The sequence below is a fragment of the Epinephelus lanceolatus genome, chromosome 18 (genome assembly GCF_041903045.1).
Source record: "Epinephelus lanceolatus isolate andai-2023 chromosome 18, ASM4190304v1, whole genome shotgun sequence".
In the NCBI taxonomy this organism is placed as follows: Eukaryota; Metazoa; Chordata; class Actinopteri; order Perciformes; family Serranidae; genus Epinephelus; species Epinephelus lanceolatus.
Genome location: NC_135751.1, coordinates 8,241,290 through 8,269,280, shown reverse-complemented (window position 1 = coordinate 8,269,280; position 27,991 = coordinate 8,241,290). Strand labels below are relative to the sequence as shown.

The window sequence follows — 27,991 nt, the reverse complement described above, 5'->3', positions numbered from 1 at the left end:
AATACTCCTATAATACTACCGCATCGATAGATGTCAAAATCCCATGGATGTAGAGAAATAAACCGGAAGTATGTCGAATCTACCTGCAAATTAAGTTTGAATGTTACCATGTAAAACTCTCGCCTACTTCATAGAGCACAGCATACCAAATAACTAACATCTTAAAGGTCCATTCTACTTAAACAATAATAATTCAACATGGTTTTTGGAACGGAACTGAAACTTAACATATAGTTTCTGCAAGCGTTTTATTCTGAAATTTACTCGGAAGTCATGCATTTTCCTGCTGCCTTTGACACCATCTGCCTTGACGGGTAAAAAAAGCCAGACGACAACAAGAAGCACACGCGACATCACAGACAGCGGGAAGCTTGTCTCATTGTGATAAAAGGTAGGTGGACGGCGTGATATTCAACATGGAGGCTTTATTCACATCTATTACAGCTGCTGTTTAGCATATTGTGCTGCTTTTACTTTTTCTCTTCCCACTGAGGCGCGTTAAGAGAGAAGCTAATATCACACAGGACTGTTTTGACAATGATGTGTGCGTGTTTGCGCGTTTGTAATGGCACGCTCATAGGAGCCTATTAGGATAACGTTAGCTTAAATGTGTTGAATTAGCATTTTGTTTTTCGGGCAGCCTTTGTTTGTGTGTGTGTGTGTGTGTGTGTGTATTATGCTTTGATTTATGTGGCCCTTGAGACTAATTAGAAGACCCCTTTGCGTGCGCGTGCGTACCGTATTGTGTGTATGGACCGGTATATGTGAATGAGCAGGTGGCTAGTCTAATGCTAATGATACAGAGGGTTACATTTAAAAAATGTCTAACAAAGAGAGGAGCCTATCAAACACAGTCACAAACAGCGCCGATGGGTTTCAGGTGATGTCAAAAAAACCGTGACCACACACTTCACACCCCTACCCACTCAGACACAAACACACACCCAATCTATTACACCCTTAACGTTACTCAGTCTAGATTATACCCATATCGGCATAAAGATAAAAAAAAAGCTAAACTCACTGAAAATTTGGGAGGTCCAAATAAAGGCAACTTAAATCATGTAGCTGAAACAAATAGTTTAAATATATTTAGGACAACAACACAGTTAAAACCAATATATGTTTATGAAACACTACAAGAGCACCATTCATTTATAATAGTGTGTGTGTGTGTGTGTGTGTGTGTGTGTGTGTGTGTGTGTGTGCACCTGGCAGGATTTGTTTCTTTACATATTGGAGCAGTTAAGCAGATGGATGATGGTGGGGGACCGAGGGAGGAGGGGCAGTGAGGGAGGAGGGGGAAATGAATAAGGGAATAATAGACAGGAGGATGGAGTGAGAAGGAGAGGAGAGGAAGGAGGGAACATTAGGGGGTGCATAAGCAAGGGAAAGCTTAAAGAGAAAGAGAGGCGAGGGAGAGGATGGGGCAGTGGGGGAGTCGTTGATGTTGGGAATGAGAAAAGGAGACAAGTGGAAAACACAGTGAGGAGACAGGAGGAGGAGGGAGTAAGGTATGAGTGAAGGAGAAGCAAGAGGAGGAGGAGGGGGTAGCAGATGGAGTTCACAGCAGTGTAAGATCAGTGTATGTTTGACTGTTTTTGCTGTTGTTTAAGTAAACAGTGGCTGAGCAAGCTAAGTTCTCTCGTCTATTGCTCTCCTACTAATATGTATATTAATTATTAGTCAGTGCAACACTTCCTGAGATCCACAGAAAAAACAACAACTTTATTTCATCATGTAAATCAAACTGGAGTTAAAACAAGCCGATGTAATTCAATTAGATTTTATTAATAAAGACCAATATCACAAACCACAATTTGCCTCAGAGGGCTTTAACTATACAGCATCCCTCTGTACTTGAACTCTCACAGCAAGGAGAATCTCCCAAAAAAACCTTTTAACAGAACAAAAAATTCTACATACTGTATATACATGTATATATGCATATAGATAATTAAATTAATAAACAATATGCAGACCTACTAGTCCGTTATATATTCAGTTTTACTGTATCAGTCGTAACATTTGCAATAAAGAACTGCATAGCTCCCCTTTATAAAACAGATTCCTTTCAAGTTTTACATCTGGGTTGTGAGAGAGCTTATCAGTTGTCACAGTGCTTATTCATAGTAAAAGTTATTCTAGAGAAAAAACTGTGTGGCTCAAAACGCATTTTACACAGCAGATTATGAATGACCAATACCCTCCTAAGACCCGGCAATTCATTTTTGTCCTCTGTGGGGGACATGAGTCTGAGACCTCTAAGTTAAACATCATTTATGCAATCTATTTGAGTCCCACTGTACTGTCAAGAGGACATCCTGGGCTTTCTAATGATGCCACAGTTGTGGGGGTGTGGCTAACAGAGCACATGCACTCTCTTTTCAAAATGGCAGGAATCACAGCTTCCACATTTTATGGCATCAAGGGAGGAAAGTGATCAATTTTTTGCAGACATCATGTTTCTGTTGCTAATAATCAAATTGTTTCTTCAATATAAAAGTCTTAACTTCAATTTAGTAAGATTTCAGAAATGTACAATATTTTTAACCCTGTCAAAACACAACTTTTATTCAATGTCCTTTGTAGGGGACAGTGGGACTTGCTAACTTCTGTTTTTAACCAATTTCCATACTTCCGAAATTGTGAAGTGTATCAATGTAACATGTTTTTGTGTGTTTCAAAGACAAAAACTGCTTCCTGTTATACCATGCATGATCTGTTTCTACCGTTTTTTTTCCCCTGTAAAAGGGTTTTTTGGGGGGAGTTTTTCCTTATCCGCTGCGAGGGTCCTAAGGACAGAGGGATGTCGTATGCTGTAAAGCCCTGTGAGGCAAATTGTGATTTGTGATATTGGGCTTTATAAATAAAATTGATTGAAATTGATTGATCTGTTGTTAGTGCTGTGTGTGATGTGACCTAAACCCAGCTTTAGGTGACTATCAAGTCTGCAGAATGCAGTTTACTTAAAAAGCTCCACAATGAGATGTTACTTCTTAAAATGATGTTTTAGTGTTCAGATGTGTTTCCTTCATCTAACTGTTTTTTGTAAACATTTTTTATTGAATGCATTTAACTGTTTTAAATGCTCATGAAATGAAAATAAATTGGATTAATCTGTTTTAAGTGTTCAGGAAATGAAAAGAAATGTAATTTATCTGTTAGAAAAAAATGAAATTTTACACCAAGCAAGTCCCGATGTCCACTGTAAGGGACATTTGATAAAAAATAAATAAATAACATTCATGATTTTTTTTTTGCTGTAACATGTTTCTTTCAACTACAATACTTAAACTATCTAAAAAAAATCGAAATATCAAAACCTTTTTTCTTCCGGGTCTCAGGAGGATACAGGAACAGAGATGGCTACTCGATTCTGTACTATCTAAAGCTACTGCAGATTGTAGAGTCAGAATCTAAACAAAGGACTTTCCAAACATGAGTGACATCTTTTAATAACAGATATTGCTAAAACCACTAGACCAGACTGAGATATTTTCTCATAAAGAGTAATCTAGCTCACAGGATGTATACTGCTACTATAAGCCTGCCATTGGCAACCTATTTCAGACAAAATTCTCCTCCCCTTCCACTTCCTGCCTGTTGCCATTTTCAAAGCCCCTGCAGCTACAGGAAGGTAGTCTGCTAGACATTTCTCCACATTTCATTTTAGCACTGTGCGTGAAACAACAACTTCAGAGCTAGCAACCTCCATGCTCCTTTTAATGTTTGACGAGACGTTTTCTGTTGCAGGGATTTAGCTATTTAATGCCATGGTGATCATTACCACTCTCTGCACATATCCTGCGTTTGGCACCTGAGTCATGAACTCATAGTGTGCTGGTTTTCAATTTTACTCCTCTGAAACCATCGTCATTGCGAATACGCCTTAATGGGCAAACATTACCTCCATATGTTTTCACTTCTTTTTCCCGCAGGCCTGCTGTCCACCTCTGCCCTGTTCCTCTCTCTTGTTGTGGACATATGTGTCTCATAGGTTACACCACATTTTCTTCACTTTTTTTTTTTTTGTCAAACCACTTTTTAAATGCTTTTAACAGGTGCAGAAAAACACGGAAAATTAAACCTGCTCCAGAACTTTAATAGAGACACAGGGCATTTAAGTCAAGAGGGGAATACAATTCATTGCTCTCCATTGACTTTGTAGGATGTGAAGGTGCCTCCTTGTCATTACCCTTTGCCAATACCTAAAAGCTGCTTTGTGGTGGGATGCACTACCAACATGGTAAGGACTCCCTAACTCAGTTTTTACAAGCTGCAGAACCAAAAAACTGACCTTTAAGCAATTAGATGTGAGGCATCAGCAGGAAGATAGGGGGATCTTGACACTCGGTGTGCCTACGTGCAGCTAGTTTGAGCAGACAAGCTGGAGAGGCTAAAGCTAACTAAGCTATGTTATGCCTAGTTTTGATCTATGATAGCTTAAATGATCATTTTACCTGGTGATTTCATAAAATGAGACAGACCGACAATATTGAGTTTATCAGTATAACTTTTTTTTTAGTTCATGAGGCACTAAAAACATTTGTTGCCATGCTGATATCTAATATTTTTAGTGTTTCAGCATTTGGTTGTATATTGCAGTGCTGATAGTTTTCCACTCCGGTGGTTGTGGTTTTCAGAGTATGACGCATTGTGCTTTATCTCTATTACTGATGAAAGTTTCAGAGTCTGTATGTGAACGTGATTTAAGGTGGTATTTATTTTTAAACCTGCAACAAGTTTGAATAAAAGATATATATTAGATGTGCAAAGTCCTTAATACATTATATGTATTAACCAATTTTAGCATATCACAGATATAAAAGTGTCAGCCAGTAAATAATAAGAAATTGCAGTTCAGAAATCCTAAAGATTTGTGTGAGGTCATAAAAACAAACTAGTTTCCTTAATCTGCAAATTAAAAGAACAGCTAATCTAATTTAATAATTTGTACCTAGAGTTTGGCTAGTCATATAGCGTTTCCTACCTCACATATTGTCATCAACTTGCATATGATAAGAGAAAAAGATACACGGTAGTGGGTGATAATATCCCATTTTTCAGATATTTTGTTTTACATCCAGTTATCCCTCCATCCTCTTTTTCTTTTACATCATCTTCTCCACCACTCTCCTGCCTTTGCCTGAGGTGTTGTGTAATGCCTACTCAAGCATAAACAGCAATGGGAGTGTGTGTGAAGGCAAAACTGAAGGAGGACAGGTTTCCATGGCAGCCATGAGCTGTAGCAGCAGCTTTATAGATAGATAGATAGATAGATAGATAGATAGATAGATAGTGTTAAAGCTGGAAGAGATTTCTTCCATAGTTAAATTATGTGTGTCTTTTTGTTCTCCTCTCTCTCCCCAAATTGCCATTGTATTGTGTCTGTTGTCATAGCAATATATAGATTAGTTACGCCCACATTCCCCTCCCCTTTTTCTCTCTGTCTCATTCACACTTCACTTCTCTCTCTCTCTCTCTCTCTCTCTCTCTCTCTCTCTCTCTCTCTCATTCTTTCGGTATGGATGCTCAATTCCAGAACAATCGCTGGCGCTCGACCCTCCCTTGCTGACGTCACTGCCTGCAGTATGCGTGTATGTGTGTGTTTGTTGTGCCATGTCGTGGTGGTGTACAGCTTGCTGTAGAGCGATAAATCAAACATGCATACTTGCACACTGCTGCTGGCTGTAGTTTCATATTTACGGTACGAAAATGAGAGTGCCGTTGATCTCCTTACCTGACAACCAGCAAAGAGCATATTTCTAAAAAGGTTGAACTAGTTCTTTAAATTCTATGAACAAACCTCTTGCTTTGTTTTAAAGGACTGCACGAGACTTGACTTAATTGATATTGAGCATAGATGGAGAAGCAGTCAGCCGGTTCCACTGGAAAGCATTTATTCTCTTTTCTCTTCATAGTAAGGTGTAGTTAGGAGTTGAGAGGTTTCCTTTCGACAATTGAAACAAAGTATACATACAAGTAAATTTTATCAAATTCTCTTGAGTTCAGAAATCAATAACAACTTTACTTGACATAAGTACACCAGTACATCCCTAGTTTGACAGATCATAATGTCAGAATTAGCTGGACAGATTAGATACACTTTACAATGACAAAGTAAAAATGAATTGAAATATCATGAAATAGAATAAACTTACTCAAAGGACAAAGGGAACCTTTTCAATCGAAGTGCAAACAGTCAATCAACTCAGGACACTCAGTAAGCAAACCTGTGCCTGCTTTTAGGGAATTAGCTCCTATGTGGCCTAATCCAGCTTTTATGTGACCTCACCTTCCAGCTGTGTGCTTAAAAGGGTATACTTCCCCAATTTTCAATGGCTCTTCATCAAAACAATGTGGGTAGTATGTGTAAATGAACTGTAGTAAACCTCCCTCTATCTAACCAGTACCTAGATATCCCTCCTCACCCCCAGTTAAACCGGAGTTTGGCGAGTTTGGCTGGCTCTCAGGCTGTTGCTTGAACTAAAGGCTGTACTTTCACAATTTCATATTGCCCGTCACCACGGACACAAAGAGTATAGAGAAGCAGAACAAGATACAGACCCACCTCTCTTTCTGACTCAAACTCAGACCAAAATCCAAACGGTAAAACTAGACAGAGCTGATAGAGTATATAAAATTTATATTACTACACTGCCTATATCTCACCTATCTCACAATATTTTAAGGAACATTTTAATGCTGTGCTGAGTTTGTGAACAGGTGTAGGGTGCCTTACTGTTTGCTGCAAAGTGAAAACAGAGGCTGACTTAGATCAAACAGTAAAACTAGGCAGTGCTGATCACATATTAACCAAGACTCTGTTACTGAGTTGTCTATTTTCTCACCCCAAATGTTTTTAGAAATTAGTTTTTGCTCACAGTTCAACTGAAATATGAGATTGTTTGTTACCAGCCACCAGTGGTATAGTGGAGGGTATACACAGGTATGCAGGGTATCCCCACTTCTTTTTCTATCCAGTTACAGTATACCCACCTATCAGCTAAAAAGCCATTGTAATACATAGGAGAGTATGCCCACTTCCTCATCGTTAACCTAGCTATCTACCTTGTCGTACACCCACCTCATCAATTACCACTACACCACTGCCAGCCACCCACCATTGTGTCAAACAGACGAGTTTGCATTATGTCACCCACCAGTGGGAGTGTTAATTTGACCGGTGCGGCGATGTGCATTCTGGTTGTTAGAGGTTTTGTCCTTCTATTTTCTCTGTTTTCTCTGATTCTGTAGCAACGCTTTCAAATATGTTTGTGTCTTTTTACTGCACTTTTAGTCTTTTTAAGTGGTTCGCCTCTCATTCCCACAGCCCCCTCCCACTAAAATAGCACAGCTTGCTAAAGAGGGCTGGTTGCGAGTTGAGGTGACAAAATCCAAAATGTAAAGTTTATACACAAATATAGTTGATCTTCGTGGATATATCGATGCCGAGGTGACAAAAACAGTGTCTGAAGCTCTTTATCTTGTGTCTCTAGAGTTATGCAAGGAATATGCAAGGAATTGTTAATATGTCATATTTCTTAAAATGAGTTTGGTGTGATATTTTCCACCAGGAGCAGGATGGAAAATAATTTTAAAAGGAATCTAGTTGTCATCTTGCAGATAGTGACCCTGCAAGATCCCCATATGAAGATCTTGTGAAATCTTATAGAGTGTGACTAAAAGTTCACATCATCTTTAAATGTGAGATGGTGTCACACTTTAGTCTTTAAAAAAAAAAAAACAAGTATTTTTAATGTCTTTTAGTTCATGGGAGGGTTTTTTTTTACTGGAGTTTTTACTGTTGAGTGTCACTATAGCTGCACTAAAGCAATATAAGCGTGAAGTGTTGCTTAAGGCCAACTTTACAATTCATCAAAAGGTTCCTCTCTCTCAGCAGGAAAGCAAAAAAGTGTTTCCCAAAATGATTAACTATTCCTTTAATTTCAACTTAAGACATAAAGTAAAACTCAGGAAACTCCAAGGCACTCTCTTTGGAAAAATTAAAAAGCCTTTATTGTTATGGCTTGGTCGTCTTAAACTTTAAACCTTAAACCTGGCCAAGCCATAACAATAAAGGCTTTTTAATTTTTCCAAAGAGAGTGCCTTGGAGTTTCCTGAGTTTTGCTATATTTGATTGTCCCATCCAAAGAGCACCTCAAGCAAACAATTTGAGTCCTGGAAGTGCTCCTCTACAGACATTTTGTGAATAAGACATAAAGTGTTGGGTTATCTTCACAGCTATGCTGGCTAAAATGTTTTGACTTAATGTGGTCACTGTGGCGTGAAAAACTATCACCTGCTAAAACTAAAAATGTCACTCAGAACTTCACTGTAAAAGATGGACTATTTCATTCACTCTCTCCCTCTCTCTCAGATTGACTGAAGCTCTACCATGCCTGTGGCCTCCACCAGGACAGAGCCTGGTGAGACCATACACCTTCCTCCTCACTGACTCATATCACCATTTGACTGTGTTTTCTTGGTTCACACCCCGGACTTCACACCAAGTTTACAAAAGGGAATGGGAAAAACATGTATAAGAATAGTATAGTTTATGTTTCACCTAAATGACACTGAAATAGAATAAGATTTCTGTTGAAAACTACACATGTAATAGCAGCTGCAGATGTAGCTCTTTGAAGAAGACTGAGGGAAATGTTAATACTTAAAACTGAATATAATTTGACCACAGTAAAAGCAGGATAATCTCTCTTTTTGCTGTTTCAAAAGTATCTAGGGACAGAATACACTCCAGGACATAAATAAACTATTATTTAGTATTATTAGATTTAATTAATTAGTTTTAACCCATGGCCTAAAATATTGCAAATATTTATTATTTTTATTTTTTTTTTACCAAAAGAAAGTAAATTTAGTTTCAACCCCTTGTGATGATAATTCAGCCTATTTTGACCAGAGGTCAAACACCTCCATCAGAGAGTATAAATAAAGCCTACACTAAGCATTTATTTAAAGCAGTCCTACAGGTAAGCCAGAAAAACACTAAAGCTCAGAGTCCCATTTGTGACAGTCTCATTTTCCTTGTCTCTCTGCCTTATTGACCCTTGGTTCCTCTTCTGTGTGTGTGTGTGTGTGTGTGTGTGTGTGTGTGTGTGTGTGTGTGTGTGTGCCTGTGTGCGCGCGCATACGTGTGCATGTGTGTATTATAGTGCCCCAGGTGTTGGACGCAATGAGCGACAGCACCAACAGCTCCACCACGGCCAATGACCTGGACCTCATCTACCTCAAAGGCATCATGGAGAGCCCTCTGGTGTGATACACACACACACACACACACACACACACACACATTTAAACATACGTTTAAATCACAAGTTTTATCCCTGCATTATTATTATAAGTAGCAGTATTATTAGTGATATTGTTATTATTATTAATAATTATATTAATGAAATTGTCATCTTAACATCCACAAAAGTATAAAATTAATTGTAACTGTCATAGACAAAACTATTGTTTTTAGATAATCACCATTATTAGCTTAAAAGGATAGTGTACCCAGAAATGAAAATTCAGCCATTATCTACTCACCCATATGCAGAGGGAGGCTCAGGTGAAGTTTTAGAGTCCTCACATCCCTTGTGGAGATCCAAGGGGAGAGGGGGTAGCAACACAACTCCACCTAATGGAGGCTGGGCACCCCGCATTAAAACGTCCAAAAAACACCTAATTGAAACCACAGAATATCTCCATACTGCTTGTCCGTAGTGATCCAAGTGTCCTGAAGCCCCGACATAAAAAGTTGTTTGGAAAAACCTCATTTGAACTCTGTTTTTAGCCTCATTGTAGCCTGTAGCTCTGACTGCTTCTGTGTAGCTCATGTGTGTGCACTTGCGCGCAAGACCAGCGAAAGCACGTGAACACACATGAAGGCGGTGCCCATGTCTCGCAGTCTTGCGTAAGCGCACACATGTGAGCGTGGTCCACAGAGAGGCAGTTAGAGCTACAGGCTACACTGAGGCTAAAAACAGTTTAAATGACGTTTTTCCAAACAACTTTTTGGGGCTTCAGGACACCTGGATCACTACGGACGAGCAGTATAGAGATATTCTGTGGTTTCAAATATGTGTTTTTTGGACGTTTTAATCTGGGGCGCCGTAAGCCTCCATTAGGTGGAGCTGTGTTGCTACCTCCTCTCCCCTTGGATCTCCGGAAGTGATGTGAGGACTCTAAAACTTCACCTGAGCCTCCCTCGGCATATGGGTGAGTAGATAATGGCTGAATTTTCATTTTTTGGGTGCACTATCCCTTTAAGCCAGTGGAACCTGCTTTTGTTGCACATAACATAACGAGTTGTCATCAGCTGAAAATAACGTTCACTTTACCGGTCTCTCCTGTGCTCTACCATAGCTTGGCTCTGTGTGTGGAAAAGTATGGAAAAATATTTCCAGACTATTGCCCCTATTCTGTTTTCTAAAATATAAAATTCAGAATCTCTAAAAATAAAGTGATCATACAAGCAGAAGTTTTTTCTTGATGTTTGGAACAGGCAGTCAGAATGTTTACCACTGTGTGAGAGAGTGTTGGCCAGAGCAAGCTTGATGTCATTGAAAACAAGACAACAAGTATGACATGCGACTGAACACACACTCCTACACAGAACTGCTCTATGCCTGTACATCACAGCCTGCAGAATGGTTCTGCCCTAAGTGCCTTATAACTGTAAGATAATCCAGACATCTTCGACCAAATTGGTTTGAAAAAACATGCTGCAATATCTTTGGTAAATGGATGGACCTGCACCTGTATAGCGCCTTTTTAGTCTTCAGACCACTCAAAGTACTTTTTACTTTACATGTCACATTCACCCATTCACACACACATTCTCACACTGGTGGCCGAGGCTACCATTCAAGGTGCTTCCTGCTACTCAGTAACCATTCACACACAATCACACACCAATGGAACAGCCATCGGGAGCAATTTGGGGTTCAGTATCTTGCCCAAGGATACTTCGATATGTGGATTGGAGGAGCTAGGGATCGGACTGCCGGTCCTCTGATTAGTGTACAACCCACTCGTCCTCTGATCCACAGCCGCTCCCATACATTGTTTACATACATTGGCATCACGATAATAAACATGTAGCTATTTCTACTCAGAAGTAAAATACATACAAATCATTTGAGAGGTCTGGAAATCTGTGTCTCTAAAGCTTAGAATTAAAGTTTTGAATTCTGAAATGGAAAATGTGTGGGAACCCTGGTGGGTTTCCTGTTGGCCTGGTGGCCAGCTAGGCCTTCACAGTAGACCTTTTTCACAGCAGCCATTTTGACATGCTATAGTAGGGAAAGCACAGGTGTATTTTAAAACATCAATGACAGCTGCATTCCGCATAGAGGAGGCCCTGGTATTGTGCTTGTGGGCTTACTGCAATAGCTCACTGTGAAACTAATGGACCTGAGCCATCGTTAATGGTTTGAGTTTCACCTGTGCTTTTCCTACTGTGACAAGTCAGAATGTATACTGTGACAAAGGTCTATATATAGGGGAAACACTGATGTGTTTATGTGCACGTACTTGTGAGGACCTGTCTATCATGTTTTTGTGTTAAAGTGTATCCAATTTTATGTGTATGTGTTGTGTGTTAGGAGCAAGAGGAGAGCCTGAAGGAGCCACGTCCGTCACCAGTGAGGGAGAACAATGTGGAGCTCCTGCAGGAGATCCTCAGAGACCTGGACCCCTTCACACATCACTCTGACACTGCAGCTGAGCTCACCCGCATTCTCACACAGCCACACTTCCAGGTGTAGAACACACACATAAACATGTAAAACAGTGAAAAATGTAGTCCAATGTCAAAATGACTCTGATGTGGATTGTATTAGGAAACTACAACTTAATCTTGGTTGTTCTGCTGAATCTGATAACAAGATGGATTTTGTAAAACCTGTGCATACAGGAAAGATCTGAGTCTTTTTTCTTCACACAGTTAAAAAAGCAAGTAGTGTTACATAATGTGATGTTTTAATGTCTAACACTAAATTTTGTCCTTTTTTGTTTGTCAGTCTCTACTGGAGACTCATGATTCAGTGGCGTCCCAGGCATGTGATAGCCCACCCCCCAGCCCATGTGATTTTGTGGATCATGAGCAGGAGGACAGCCACACAAACAACCTGCACCTGCCACCTGATGCAATTCGCATGGTGGGCATACGCAAAGTGGCGGGGGAGCACCTGGTACGTAACATTAAAGCTGAGTTCATTCCATGTTGGTTTGCACTTTTCTGCTCCAAGCGCTCCTCATGTTTGTTATAAAAGCATTTAATCAGTAATTCAAGATGCAGTGAAAATATTGATTTTGTTAAAAAATAAATGAATAAATAAACGTGAGCCCCAATTGGTCATTCCTGAATGTTGTGCTTTTAGTAAAACACACAACAGTTGGTCATGTGTAGTTTGGGTTTACTTACTACTGTAGATGCTGATCTTATATTTATTTATGATAGAAACAATAGCGTTTATTATTGTTTCAGGGTGTGACGTTCAAGGTGGAGGGTGGTGAGCTGATAATAGCCCGCATCCTCCATGGAGGGATGATCGATCAGCAAGGACTGCTGCATGTTGGAGATATCATCAAAGAGGTAAGGTAGACCATTAAGTAGGCATGACCTTTGCTGACCCCTTCATTGTCTGGATTAATGGTGGGAATGCCTCGAAATTCCATCTTTTATTCCTTAACTTTGAAAAAGTTTTGGCCCCTCAAGAAACGCTACCTGTTCCCAAATGAGTGCCTCTTAGAGAAATAGTTAGAATAAGCTTAATTACTTTATTCATTTATTAGATGCTCCTACATCTGTATGCTAAATATGAAGCTACTGCCAGCAGCCAGTTAGCTTAGCTTAACTTGGCACAAAAGCCCTGGAAAAGGGGAACAAATGGCTTGGAAAAACATGGAGAAATTGCCTGGCTCTATCAAAAGGTAAAAATTCGTAAATGTTTGTCCTTTTCTGATCTTAGCTGTGGAGTAATTCAAGGCTCTGTTCTGGGTCCTCCTTTTTATGTTTTTGTCTCACCAAACTCTTCCATTACAGGTGCTTTTAATGTATTTATTAAAGGTATACTATGCAGGATTGTTGGTTACTGTTTGTAAACACATTTGCCAGCGAAAGTAAAAGTAAAAGCCAACCCCAAATTTACTCTCGTTTGGCGTTTTGCCTCACTATATTTGTGTTTTATGGCACTGTGTCTGTCGGAAGCCCTCTGCTTACAGTCCAACACCTTGTCACTACCTTTTAATGAAGCCCCAACCTCACCTTAGCGCTGTGGGGATCCACATCAAAAAATGTCCCAAACACATAAAATAAGGGGAAGATAAAAGAATGCTGACCAAGAACAGAGTCTCTGCAGAAAAATACACTGCCACACACTAAGAGTGGGTGATGATTGAGATTGATTACTTTTGAGTCTATACATTGTTTCATAGTAAAACTTCTGCATAGTATATCTTTAATAAATATGACCAAATGAAGCTTCATGAACCATTATATTCATTTTCTGAGCCCACGATATGGCAGTCTCTGTTCAACAAAGGGTTGAAAGCACAGGATTTGCCTTTACATGAGCCTTTCTCTCTTAGCCAAATGCACCACGTAGTGGGGTCAACAAATACAAATTAGTGGTTCATAAAGCTTTATTTGGACATCCCTAGTTATTTGTGTCAGTTCACAAACTGTTTTTTATCCAATGTGTTCGCAGGTGAATGGACGAGAGGTGGGCCAGGATGCCAGGGTGCTACAGGAGGAGCTGCAAGCAGCCAGTGGAAGTGTAGTTTTGAAGATACTGCCCAGCTACCATGAAGCCATACCACCAAGACAGGTGACAGATATAAACAGCACCACACACAGATGAGACACAGATGTTTGTACTACCAGTCACAAGTGTTGCTGGTGACTGTGGATCATGATACTGACCAGAAATGATATTAAATAAATAGCATGTGTTATCAAATGTACCACTAATGACATATATTTCTGTATCTGTTTCTCTAGGTGTTCTTTAAGTGTCACTATAGCTACGACCCAGCCAACGACAACCTGATTCCCTGTAAGGAGGCAGGCTTAAGGTTTGAGACAGGAGACATCCTGCAGATAGTCAACCAGGATGACATCAACTGGTGGCAGGTGGAGTACCAAAGTTTCACTTTTTTGTGCACTGCTGATTCCACAGCAGGCAAAAAGCTGTTCAAATTCAGATCTTCAGATTACAATGTCATAAAACCACAGGACCATTAATATTAATTTTTGTCATGAATGCGTGTTGTGTGTGTGTGTGTGTGTGTGTGGGTGTGGGTGTGTGTGTTATACAGGCCCGTCATGTGGAAGGTGGTAGTGCAGGGCTGATCCCCAGTCAGTTGCTGGAGGAGAAGAGAAAAGCATTCGTCAAGAGAGATGTGGAACTGGCACCAGCAGGTAACTGGAAAGAAAGATTTAATAGAACAAAAAAAGATTATGATCAATAAAAAAATTATAACGAATGATGAAAAATAAATTAAGAAAAATAAACAGCATGATGTTAGGAATCAGATGGCAGAATAAAGAAACTTTTTAATAGTTCATTTCATGCATGAGTGATAGGCTATATGAAAAGCTCCTTACAGCTTTAAGTAGAAAGCAGGGTAAATACAGTTTACTTGAGAGTTGAAGGTGTAGCCTGTGTATTTAGCAAGTGTGTTCTATCACTGTAATACCACAGCTACTCTACATTGTGTGTCATTGTTTCCACCTTCAGTCTTTTACTGTTTCACACTGCTATCTGTAGGGTTGTCACGATACTAAAATTTCAAACTCGATATCGATACCCAGGAAAATATTCAATACTCGATACCATTTTCGATACAGCAGCAAAAAATTAAGAGGCATGTCATTTTTTAAATAAAGATCAGAACAGTAACATCAATGATAACAACAAAAAATCCCCCCAAAATAAATAACAACCAGAAACAAGGCCTGTCCATACAAATGTATTTATCTACAGCCCTGTTTATTTTCTGTGCTTCTGGTGAATTGGCACCATATTTTCGTTGCTGATCAAATAGAGTTGGTAGTTTAGGCTCAGGATGCTCCTGTTTCTACCTCACTATGTGATCAGAGAACCAGGGGTTACGGGAGAAACCAAACGTTTTTTCAGCTTCAATCTGTGACTTTACAGTTAACATAACTTTTCAGACACACATAATTGTGTTGTCCTGTTAAACTAACATTGTCTATTAATGTTACAGACGGGCATGACTGATAAAGTTTTCTGCTTAGCTCCCACATTAACGTTAGAAGTTATATTTTAGTTTGATGCTGGTGACACCAGCTGCTCAGCTGCTAGTGAGGGGAGGGGCTGTACCTGCCTTCTGCAGCGTGCTGTGTTCACTTCACTAAATATTTCCAAAGAACGCTTTTTCCTTTATCATTTTTGACCAAAACTGGCTGCTCTGATCCTCCTGCAGCCGTGCTGGCCAAATTACAGCAACAGAAATGTGTGCATGTATGCACAGCGACGACAACAAGCCGGGTTGCAGCGAGGGCTCTGTGCCTGCCAGACGCTGCCTGCACAGTGCGTATCCGTCGGACCCGTCGCGCGCACCCGACAGGCGCTGAGGTGGCGTGCACTGTTAGTATCGATACTTTTGTAAATTAGTATTCTATCCGGATACAGCGTTTGAGTATCGATACTTTTGACAACCCTAGCTATCTGGTGGTGAAATGCCATATCTGCACACAAATGTCTTGTAACTGTCAAGTACCAGTGAAAGGGGAAACCAAAAAAGTCTTAATTATAAAAAAATAACTGACCTTTTTTAAAGTCATTCAGTCTTTTATTACACTTCTATCTTTGAATGATAACAAATTCATATATATATATATATATTAACATAACCGTCTTACACATGAAAAATATCTTTAAAAATAATCCAGAGAATAAGGACAACCAACCCTTTTTATGCCGCCGTGCTGGCGATAGCCGTGGCTGGAGGCAATGGCCCCCATTTATTGATCAATCTTACAGAGCAGCACAGTTCTAAGCATAGAAATCACCTAATGATAGGGTAAGCATGGGATTCATTAAAATTTATCTTGCCCTTCATTGCCCTTCCCAACATTTAAATATCCTCGTCACAAGAGTTTATGAAATGGAGAGACATAATATGGCCAAGAAGAGAAACTTCTCAAAGCTATAAATGGAATCACTGACGTTGCAACTGGGTCATTTTTGACCTGTAGCCCACATATATTAATAATACAGCCTATACATTTCATAATATTGATATTGTTAGAATATGCATATAAAAGCTTAATTGACCCAGACCGAGGAGCATGTGGCTGCACGTATTGGGGCTGCTTCCACTTCAAGCATAACAGGTGGCAGAGGAGACAATTTCATCACCTAGGTTACTAGTACTTAAATAATTACATTGTTGCAGGGTTTATTTATTTATTTATTTTTAATGATGTTTTGATTGCGAATGATATAAAATGCTTAGGTTTGTTAGTGCTTTTAAAAAAAGAGAGGTTTCTGATACAGCTGTGCACAAGTGGTGTTTATTCTTTGGTCAGCCTGGAGCCAGTCCCACAGAGCCAGGCAACAGCCAGCTGTTATACAGGGTGCACGTCCATATGGCGACTACGCATTTTGAGTGATTATTATGTGGCTGCAAATACTTAGATGTCATTTAGAATACGGTCTAATTGCAATTTTCCAATTCAGCCAGATTTACTGCTGCACCGCAAGTCCACACTGACTCAATTTTGCATACACAAGCTGAGACGTGAGATTTGATTGTAGCCTCCGCTCATGTCCACATTGATAAATGCCAAGCTTTGTGTGGAAATGTACAGACACCCAGTTTTATGTTGTACATTCGTGAGGGCCATTATGCTTTTGGGTTGTCCGTATATTTGTTTGTCCCATTCTCGTAAACGTGATACCTCAGGAACAACTTGAGGGAATTTCTTCAAATTTGGCACGAACGTTCACTTGAACTAATGAATAACTCATGAGAATTTTGTTGGTCAAAGGTCACTGTGACCTTACAAAACATGTTTTTGGCCATAACTCAAGAATTTATTTGTTAATTATGACAACATTTTAGTACAAATGTGAAATAGAATAAAATTATGAAGTAGTGACATTTTATGTCCAAAAGGTCAAAGGTCAGTCTGACATCATAATGTTCTACAAAAACACTTCTTCTGGCCATTACTCAATGCTATAACTCAGGAACAAAAGGGGAGACATTTGGTCAGATACTCAATTGGTGTCCACCTTGAAATTGTGCTGATTGTATAGATCTTCTGTGCTGTTGGGGGGGAAATGTGTGCAGGGTTCCCATGGTAATGGAAAACCTGGAAAAATCCTGAAATTTCACAATCCCATTTTCCAGGCCTGGAAAAGTCATGGAATTACTAAAAAACTTCAAAAAAAAGTTTCAGAAAAGTCATTTTTTGTGAGTAATGAAATTGTTGAAGTAGTCTCTGCTGAATAACCTCAAACTTTCTGAAACTGCCAAAGCAGCATAGCTGTAGTGTTAGCGTTGATGTTTGATATTTGCTTACTATCATGTATGTCTCAACATTTTTTCCGTGTGTTCCATCTCTCCTTCCATGTATGCCAGCTAGCTGAAATTACGATTATGGGCTAGTTGGGCAAAAAAAAAATATGGGTCCTTGAAAAGTTTCTGACTTTAGTTCATGAAAATGTGTGGGAACCTTGTGTGTGTGGAGCATCCATATTTTAAAATGTATAGCTTCTTTGCAGAAACATCCAAATTTGAAGCATTGTCTACTGCCATGGCTACAAATAAGCCTGAACAGACATGGATTTAAACTGTAACTGCAACTTCACTGATGTGCAGAGCCATACAACAGCAAGGCGGTTATTTTAGTTAATATACATTTAATATTTAATTCTCTCTTTATATTTTATATTGCTGTTAAAGCATCGAGAATTTTCTCCTCCAAACCACAGCTTTTACTTGCCAAAAAACTGCATTTTACAAGAATACATTTGAATACATAATGGGAACAGTATAATGTATCTTCATCCTCTACTCATTTTTACCAAATAGAGTTTGAACGTGTCATTATGTAACTCAGTGCAACCTCCGTTAGCTGTTAGTTCCAGCCACCAGCTGCTAACAGCTAACATTATCTAGCTCTTCTCTTGCTGATTTCAACGTGGAGCTCTTATTCACAATGTAGCATTATGAGGGAACAAATAGGGTGTGTCCCCCGATGCCTTGATAGTGAGTTTATTGCGTTCTTTTGTTCCAAAGGTATCCTGGAAGAGATCTCTGTTCATCCCAAACACATTTTCTGTTGTGGCCAGGAGGATGGGATGCTATTAGTCTGGAGCCCTGCTTTTTAGCCTGAACTAAATTGATGGTACAGAACAGAAAAATCAACAGCCACTGCCATCAGTGAATGCCATCTTACTTGCTGATAGGTTGATGGCAGTCAGCAAGGACAGTATTTGGTTAAGCCAATAAATCAGTGCATCCCGATCAGAAAAAATGTAAGAAACTCAGTGCTTTTGAAATGTCTAAATGTTAAAATTCCACAAACTCTCAATGTCTTGCTCTGATGTCTAAAGAAGCTGTAGACTTATAAGAATGTCAAGATGATAATGGGCTGTAGAGGATGACATCAAAGGCAGAAGATGTGAGAGTCATGTTTTTCCAATTCTTCATGCTAATATTAACCACTAACCTTCAAGCGAAATATTTGATGGGAAGATTGATACCCAATTGGTTGGGTTCCACACAGTGAATTCCACACAACTCGTGTTTTCAAATTTTCCTGACCGAGAAATGTTTGGCACAGAACTCAGATGAATGAGCCAGTGATTAGAAGGCATGAATGATGACAATCTGCTAATGCAAGTCTGACCTCAGTGCCTTAACTAACACTATGCTCCATTCATGTGACAGGGAATCTTTGTACTGGTGTTGGAGGGAAGAAGAAGAAGAAAATGATGTATGTGACCACAAAAAATGCAGGTAACAAAGCCAGTGTGGTGAAACTTGGTATTATTTGTCAGGCCCTGTAGTTACATGATATCCTTACAAATAGTTACGAGTGCATTTAAAAAGAATACAAGGTTGTAAGTTTTGCAAACTTTATTGATTTTCATCATGTAAAGTTTTTGTTTAATTTTTAAATGGACTGGATCCTTTGATTACGATGCCTAACACCAATTAAGTAATCGGTTAAAAATGTGAAATGAATTACAAGAGGCCTTTCCTTGTAGTCCTGTGCTCCACTGACCCAGAGAGCTTCAGTACTACATTTCAAAGCACTAACATTATCCATTTAGAGGTGGTAAAATTTTGATGTGTTGCCTTATATTTTATTTTCTTCTGGTTTTGCGTTAATCTGCAGAAACATAGCGCTCACTGCCCACCTGCCAGTCTCCACTTTTTAGTTAACGTTAGCCCTGCCCGCTTTGCACTGGGCAATGCCAAGGTCTGGTGGGAGTTAGCCAGCAGGGCCACTGACTTAGCATTACTGTGAGCAATACCGTCCCCTCAGATGAGTTAACGACTTCATTTTCACACACAGAATCCCTTTAGTACTGTTTTCTATGTTAGTATCACTAGCCATGCTGATAATGTTAATGGCACGAACAGAGCTAACAGTAGTTATCAATACTAAAGGGGTTTTGTGGGGGTTTGGTGGCATTACAAACAGAAATTGCCAAATCAGTGACGTAACTTGTTAACAGCAGCTCCCACCACACCCAGGTGGTGGACAGTGCAGTAAACTGAAGAGTACAAAAATGATCCTATAGACTGATGTGCATGACCGATTAACAATAATCTCAGCACCTAACCAATTAACAGTTAACCACTGACATCCCTACTTGTAAGAGAGCTACCAACCCCTGGTTAATTCATCAACAAACCTATACTCATGTCAAGTTTTTTTACTTATGTAATGTCCTATTGTATCTCACTGTATTCAGGTTATCTTCTTTATACCTCATTGTAGCTGTTTCTAATTTGTTTGTGTTTACTCTATTTATCCCTCTCAAAAAAAAAACCCACAAATGATTTTTTTCCCCCGTGAAACAGTGACACTTCTCTTTTTCCAACTCTTCTACTTATCTTTGTTGTTGGTCTTTCCGTCTCCTCTATTTTCCGTCCTTAAATCCTTCCTCTCTATCTTCCTCTCTCAGAGTTTGACAGACATGAGATATTGCTCTATGAAGAGGTAGCCAAGGTTCCGCCTTTCAAGAGGAAAACTCTGATTTTGATTGGTGCACAAGGTGTGGGGCGGCGGAGACTGAAGAACAAGCTTCTACTGAGGGATCCTTTACTCTTTGGCACCACCATTCCATGTATGTGATTTGATATATTAAAATCATCTATTGTTAGGCACAATAAAGGTTTAATCCCTAGATGTCTGTGTAAACAGGAACATGTTGATTATTTTTGTCAATTATTCTGACAAACCAAAAGCTTCCTAAGTGGAATTAAAAAAGGGGGTGAAATGTATGTGTGTATAGATATGACTGTGTTTGTGTGTCTGTCTAGACACCTCCAGAAAGCCCAAAAAAGAAGATCGCGAGAATCGAATGTACGCCTTCACCAGCCGCAGCAAGATGGAGACTGACATCAAGAATGGGCGTTACCTTGAACATGGAGAGTACGATGGCAACCTGTATGGAATCAAGATCGACTCCATACATGAGGTGGTGGAGGCAGGACGCGTCTGCATACTGGATGCTAACCCTCAGGTATGTAGACATGCCACCACAAACACATTAGGAAGCAACTTAACACTGTGTTTTAGCATTAAAACTCCCCATACATAATTTAAAATGCATACAAAGCCAGATTCATATATCCCTGCCCCTGTAGCTGCCACACACCTACTGACACTCCCACCGTCTTCACAGCTCTATCAGATCAGTAGTCCCACCCCCTGCAAGTATTGTGAAACACTTCAGTCCATCTGACAGAGGGGGTCAGGTGCATGAAGCGCAGAACTCACAAGTGCTGCTAATGTAAATGTGAGGCGGCCTGCAGCCTCAACACCACCTATCACCCACTTACAATGCAGTCCTGAGATCCCTCCCCCTCACATGGGTCAGTGACTCACATGTGACCTCAACGACTCTGTAATGGTTCACAGCCACACAGGATTCAAAGCCTGAAACTCCCTCCGGTCAGTTAGGACTGAAGAAGCCTCTTGGATGAGAGGTGAAACATCTTCAAGAAACTCAAGCAGTTTCAGTTGCCTACAATATAGTACTTAGAATTCATTATTTACTCTGTTTTAACTCCTTCTTGGGTCTCTACCAACTCTTGAGGGACATATCAGTCTCTAAAGCTGCTAAATGCTCCACAATGTTCACCAGATAGTCACTAACTGTATCTGTTGGCAGCTTGGTGCTGGGCAGGTAGTGTGTAGTGGTGTCTTAAAGTTTTTTCCACTGAAAACAGTTGCCTGCTGTGGACCAAAACGAGGCTATGAAAATGGTGAGAGTGAACCAAAACAGTAAAGCGGTGGGCCATAACACTAAAACACTGGGCTCAGAATAGTCTCGCCACCAGACAATCAGAGATCTCCGCCTTCTGATAGTCTGGGGACACTCCTTTCTAAAGTGTGTTTAACACACCGGAGAAAACGGCCCGGCAACAAAGCAACGCCTCTTGCATTTTTGAAAAGGACATGCCCTCCCAGAAATGTGCGCTCCCCTTTTTCTCGTCCGCAAGGAAACAAACACACAGAGAGTTTGAAAATGGATGCCGAGAGATTTAACTCCGTTTTATCAAACGTGTGCTCAGTCCACAAGATTGTGGAAATGAAGGACTTACAGCGACTTGAGCCATTTTGTACCGCTACACGTTTCTAGTCGGACTATGTTTACGAGCACAAGAGTTCAGCAAGCCACCGAAGGACCGCCCTGCGGATTTACTATTGGTTCTGCAACGTAGGGAGTTTTTTTAAACTCTGAAATTGTATCCGCCCATCTAAACACAAAATCAGGGAGAAAGTCATCAGTCCTTAGTTAAGCAAAGCGTCTAAAGACTGACTTGTGAGTCTAATAGTCATGTGATCCCTTAATAATATATAAATACTGATCAGCGCAGTTTGAAGGAACCTTATTTGAATACGTTTTTTCTTTTTTTTTTAAATTTCTCATGGCGCTTCCCCTCATGTGGTTCCATAAAGTAAATTTGCATACACTGACTGCCCCAAAAAAGGGTTTGTTGTAGATACAGGGTCAAAAGATGCACTGTAAATGGACTGAACATTAGAAACACCTGTCACTGTATTATAGTTACAGACAGATACATATAACTGTCCAGTGCAACCAGTTGCTCCTGGCAGCTTATCAGCTCCATTCAGTCAGTTAACCCTATGGGCCCTAGGCCTTTTTGTGGTATTTTTACTGCCTTTACTTTTAAGCTCATATCACAGTCATTATAAAGGCTACATACACATGCTATATCTTGGTTTTTTTTTCAGGACAATCTGGGCTAACCAGATTTGCCATCATTCCATGTTCTTCTATGTGTCTGTATTTTATATTAATTTTTATATCAATGAAAAAAACAAATCCATGTTACCAAATTCTTACATTTTTACATGTATCTCACCATAGCAGGTTGGAAGAAGACATATTCTGCCATATATGAAGAGGGGAGACTCTCTGGAATCTGGCAATATAAGAACCATGATGCTGGGACAGTCTGTCACTTCACAGTTGTCCAAAACATGTGGTTTGTGCCAGGCGGACATGACTGCCAGTATTTTTTCATTAATGCAAGAAATTCCATTGACTCCTTCACAAGTCAAACATGTGTTTTATCTGAAAGAAACATGCAATATTTACATCTAAGATCATAGAAAAATAGTCAACCAAGTGCAATGATGTCCTCCAAGATAATATTTGTTTTTCAGTTTCAGTTATATATTGGGGAGACATTTTGGGCATTGGTGTGGGGGCACGTGTCCCCCTCAATGTATATGGTGACTACGGCCCTGTCAGCATGCATAATTAGGCTACAGTTGTCTGGGTGCGCAAAGGTGAAGTGCGCTTGTCTTGTCATACAAAGTTTGATGGAGTGTCAACTGGACAATATGGAGATATTTGCATCTTGAAAGCCGGACTACAAATGTGGATAGACAGGGAGAAACACACGCAAGCCTAAGACGTGGTAAGATGGCTTCTCGCTATGACGCATGGTCGCGGAGAAAATCCACAGAGAAGAACGGGTGTGAATTTGGACGCACTATGCGTCATTCGGGCCCATAGGGTTAAGTGTCATTTGACTGCTCAAGACCATCTGACATCATTTGATGTAGGAAAGTACAAAGCACTGCCTGGGAATTCCTTCTTTAAATGGTTCATACAGGGAGAATTTATAGCTTGGGGGACTGGGGGTAATTTTTTTCTCTTTCTTTCTGTTCTTTATGCTATATGTTTTCCCTGTCCCTGCTGTATGAGAAAAGCCATCTGAGCAGCAACTTAAAGCTGACATTTTGTAACACTGGCTGGTAAAAGTTGCAGCGCTGTATATGTTACAAATCGAGCCACTCATTTCACCGTTGTGAAGTTCAAGTCACAGATATATTGTGAGCCAGTTAGCCTGAAACATGTCTTTGGACCACTGGTGTGCCTCAGCAATATTACTGTTACCTGTTTGAGGAGCCTGAGGTTAACAGTGTTAACACTGACATCCCTGGCACTGCCAGTTACGCTAGTCCTTTAGGGTTCGGCCAGGAGTCCATCATGCTTGCATGCCCTCAAATCTGCATCATTGAAAATTGTTTGTATATGCTAGCAAGAGAAGCTGCAACAGCAGAGGGGACTCGTAGCCTTCTAGACAGGGAGAGAGAGCGGGCCAGGTGTGTTGTCCAGGGCAGTAGTTGGTCTGTCTGACGAATTGTTCGTGCCAGCCCTCCCGCATTCCACAGTTGTGCAAACATTAGCTGAAAACTTCCATGGGAGAAGAGAGGACTGGAACACAGAGTCAGAGAGAGCAAAGACAAATAGGCACACACATACTAGGGCTGTCACTAATGATTATTTTCATTGTCGACTAATCTGTCGATTATTTCTTCGATTAGTCGACTAATCATTTCATCGAAAAATGTGTTAAAATGTTGAAAAATGTCGGTCTGTCTCGCCCAAACCCCAAAATTATGTCATCTAATGTCTTGTTTCATACTCACACCAAAGGGATTTAGTTCACTGTCACGGGAGAGTGTGTAAAGCTGCCAATATCTGAACGTAAGAAGCTGCAGTAAGAGTATTTTGGGGTACTTTTATAGTACTTTTCTATGAAAAATGACTCAAACCGATTAGTCGACTACTAAAATAGTCACCGATTATTTTAATAGTCGATTAGTCATTGATTAGTCGACCAATCGTGGCAGCCCTAACACATACATAGTCAACCTACAATCATAGACTGTAAAAATAATGGACGTAGCTGCTGTGATGTCACCTATTGGTTTGTGGACTCCTGTTTTGAAGCCTTGAGTTCAGCATTTCATCAGTTACCATCTCCATTTTTTGGGCCAGCAATGACCATATAAAAATACACCCCCGCACAGTTGTCATGTTGGGGGAATTTTGCTTTAGGGAAAGAAATGTTGAAGAAACATTACAAATTAAGTTCTTCATTTAAGCCAAAGGGCTCAACGCTGTTAAGGGTAAGAATCCAGTACGCCTTTCTGCAGAGTAGTGAGATGACCATGTCACCACCTCTAGGAAAGAGTAGAGTTTTTTTCTGTTCCCCCATGAAGGAAATTGATTAGACATTGCTCTAAACGTGTGTGGGAATTTCCTGAATTGAAAGTGCTAAATTTAACAGAATTGATGGGAATACCCACAGAATTCCGGCCCTGCAGTTAGTCATGCAGTGCCACCAGCCAGGAATCTCCAGCTGTTGGAACTCTCAAAGACCCTTCTCCAAATCTAATGTGTTTTTGTGTTCATGTTGTGCTCTAGTCTCTCAAGGTACTGAGGACCTCAGAGTTCTTGCCCTATGTGGTGTTCCTTCAGTCTCCAGAGTTCGAGGTGCTCAAGGCCATGAACCACTCAGCTGTAGAGGCAGGGGTGGTTCCTAAGACACTGACGGTAAGAAACACTTTTGGTGTGTTCATATACATGTGGAAAAAACTAACATCTGCAGCTAAAGAAGCAGCATAAAACTCAGTATAAACTAGGAATATTTCAAAGAAGAAGTCCTGTGATTACAATAACAATCCAATAAGAACATGCATAACCAAGTCACGTTTTTTCCCTTTCAGGATGAAGAGCTGCAAAGGACATGCGATGAGAGTACCAAAATCCAGGCGGCCTACGATCATTACTTTGACCTCAGCATAATTAACGACAACCTGGACGAGACCTACCGCACTGTCAAGGCCGCCCTGGAAACGGTTTCTAAAAACCCCCAGTGGGTTCCTGTTACCTGGGTTTTCTAGAAAGAATCTGTGGAGGGCGGGGGGGGCTCAAAGGCACTAAAACTATGCCACTGTGTAAATAATGGAAGTTCTTCTTTCAATTTCGTAAAATTGAACACTGAATGTGACCATAGCAGTAGCTTAGAATCAGAGACCTTTGTTCTTGCTAAAGCAGCTGTTTTGCAGAGAAGCTACAGGATGTTGTCTTAACAGTGTGTGAAGAGGACACCCATTATTTAAATAGGGTCATATTTTACTGTGCAGGGAGGACAGGAAGGAGGGAATAGAAATTGTGTAAAAATTAAAGTTGTGAATGTCAGAAATTCACAAATTTTACCTGGACACATTAAGGACTATTTGTGTGCGTGTGGATGCGAGTGTGTATGTGTGTCCCTGCATGGATTTTAGAGCAAAGACTTTTGTATGTTTTTTAAATGATTTGTGCCATTACTGATGACCATCAGCAGACTGTCATTGTTTACATTTCATCATCGGATAGACTGATACACTCAATCTCCAAGCTATGAGGGCTAGTCAGATTTATTAGCAAAACCTGATCTATCCATTAACTTACCAAACATTTGACCTAAAATGTTGAAAATAATGATAAGCACCCATCATGACTTAAAAGAGACCACACAGATATAAAACTGCCTGGCTGTCCAAAAAGGTCAATTTACAAAAACATGAAATGGAGAAAGATCAGCGATTTCTACAATTGTCATTTATCGGTTTTATTGATGATTGATGTTTTCAGCCTGAAGCAGAACTAACTACAACACATAAATAATCATAAAACCATCACATGCAATGCCTCTGGTTAAAGCACAATAATGCAGAAGCAACAGATTCCTTCATGTCAAAGAAGATCATACACTTTATTAATCCTAAGGGGAAATTCAATATTTTTTCACTCTGTTGTCATGTACATGCATTTGAAGCCTGTGTGTATATGACAACAGAGTGAAAACATTGAATTTCCCCTCAGGGATTGATAAAGCATAATCTTCTTCTCTTTCTTCTTCTTCTTCTTCTTCTCCTCCTTAAATTTAATTTTAATAGAGAATACTGTACTTGTCAAAGTAAGTGTGATTGAGTGCCGCCAACGACAAGCAAACCTCACAGTCCATCTGTTCTCTTTCTGTGTTCTCAGCGTAGGCTGCCTTTCTTATCTTATTCTTATCTTTTACTTTATTTTATGTAGTTACACACACACTCATTGGCACTCTAAGAAAACAAGCCGTTGTACAGGTAATGAAAAGACAGATAACCCTACAATATGCAATATATAGAACTCAGTTGCCATCTTGTAGTGAGAGAAAGAAAAAGCCACATCTAGAATCATCTTGGGGTCCAATGGAGAATTGGTTGTATGTAAGTTATGTGATCACGTCTAAAACCAGCCCACAGTGTAAGACCTAAAAACATTAGCCATATTAGTGTGAAAGCCCACAGGGAATCATAAGCCTGCAATAGGGCTGCGACATAGACCCTTCATTATGCTGCCTTTGCTTTTTCTCACAGAAACAAACATCAGCAGCATCATGCAACCCCAGTGTGTGATTTTAGATAGTATGCCAGCATTCCAGAAGCAAAAGAGGCGTGGTGTGTAACACAACAGTGTCTGTCTCTAGTGTGGCATATAACATATGCGTTGGGCAGGTCTTTCTAAAGCTCCTTCCTTACTGTTTTCCCAATTTGCAGGCATTTTTGGTTGCTATTCTTCTTCCTTGAGTTAGCTGCAAGATGCTGCTAGCTGCCTTTTAAATCTCTCGGTGGTGGGTTGCACACTTAACATGTAGTCAAAATGGGACCCCCATCCTGTCCTACCAGCTGTCCCTCTTACACTGATGTTGATTTGGCGCTGTTACTACCTCTGCTGATTGCTTAAAGGCAAGACAACTTTGTCCCCCCATTATGCAAACGAACCTTTTATATGGAATGGTGAGGCAAAATAATGTCGTGACATTCACAGCTTGAACAGATACTGTAAAAGGGGTTTTAGAGAGCTGTGACTGATTAACACTAGCCCAGATGGCTAATGAGTTAGGGGTTAGCTCACCAGCAGTTCACCAGTTAGCCCTGGAGGTATAGTCAATATGTCACCAAGCTTCTAGAGCCAAATATTTTGCAGATTCATTTTGCTGTACCCATTTCTGGTGTGACCAGGCCATAATACCCAGATGCTGCACCTCATCAACCACATAATAGGTTAAAAACTTCTTGAACATATGTAAAAGTGTATATCATGAAATAGAAAGTTTGCTCCTTAGGTAATAGACTTCACAGTTTATGTTATTGGTGCTGGAACGGTTAGTCAGTTGCATTCAGTAGGTTATTGAGCAGCAATCAAACAATGTGTTGAATCAAAACTATCAGATGTGGAACAATTGATGCTGATGTAATGTAGCAACTTAGAAGCTTAGAATACCGAAACACACAATCCCCCAGTGACCACCCCCCGTATGTTTGATAGAGGACACATTAAATAGTTTGAACCTCACTGACTTATAAACACACTTACAGAAAACGTACAGAAGCCCTCTT

At 40.1% G+C, this 27,991-nt stretch overlaps 1 protein-coding gene across 1 annotated transcript; it reads left to right on the top strand.

The window, feature by feature from the left end:
- Positions 1-301: 301 nt before the first annotated feature.
- Positions 302-27,991, top strand: LOC117267809 (MAGUK p55 subfamily member 2-like). Its single transcript, XM_033643828.2, has 14 exons — positions 302-391; positions 8,384-8,432; positions 9,180-9,280; positions 11,622-11,777; positions 12,039-12,209; positions 12,506-12,613; positions 13,728-13,847; positions 14,021-14,152; positions 14,338-14,440; positions 18,949-19,017; positions 20,196-20,357; positions 20,554-20,756; positions 24,987-25,115; positions 25,289-27,991. The coding sequence occupies exons 2-14, from the start codon at positions 8,402-8,404 to the stop codon at positions 25,463-25,465; spliced, it is 1,662 nt and encodes a 553-aa protein (XP_033499719.1). The 5' UTR covers positions 302-391; positions 8,384-8,401; the 3' UTR covers positions 25,466-27,991.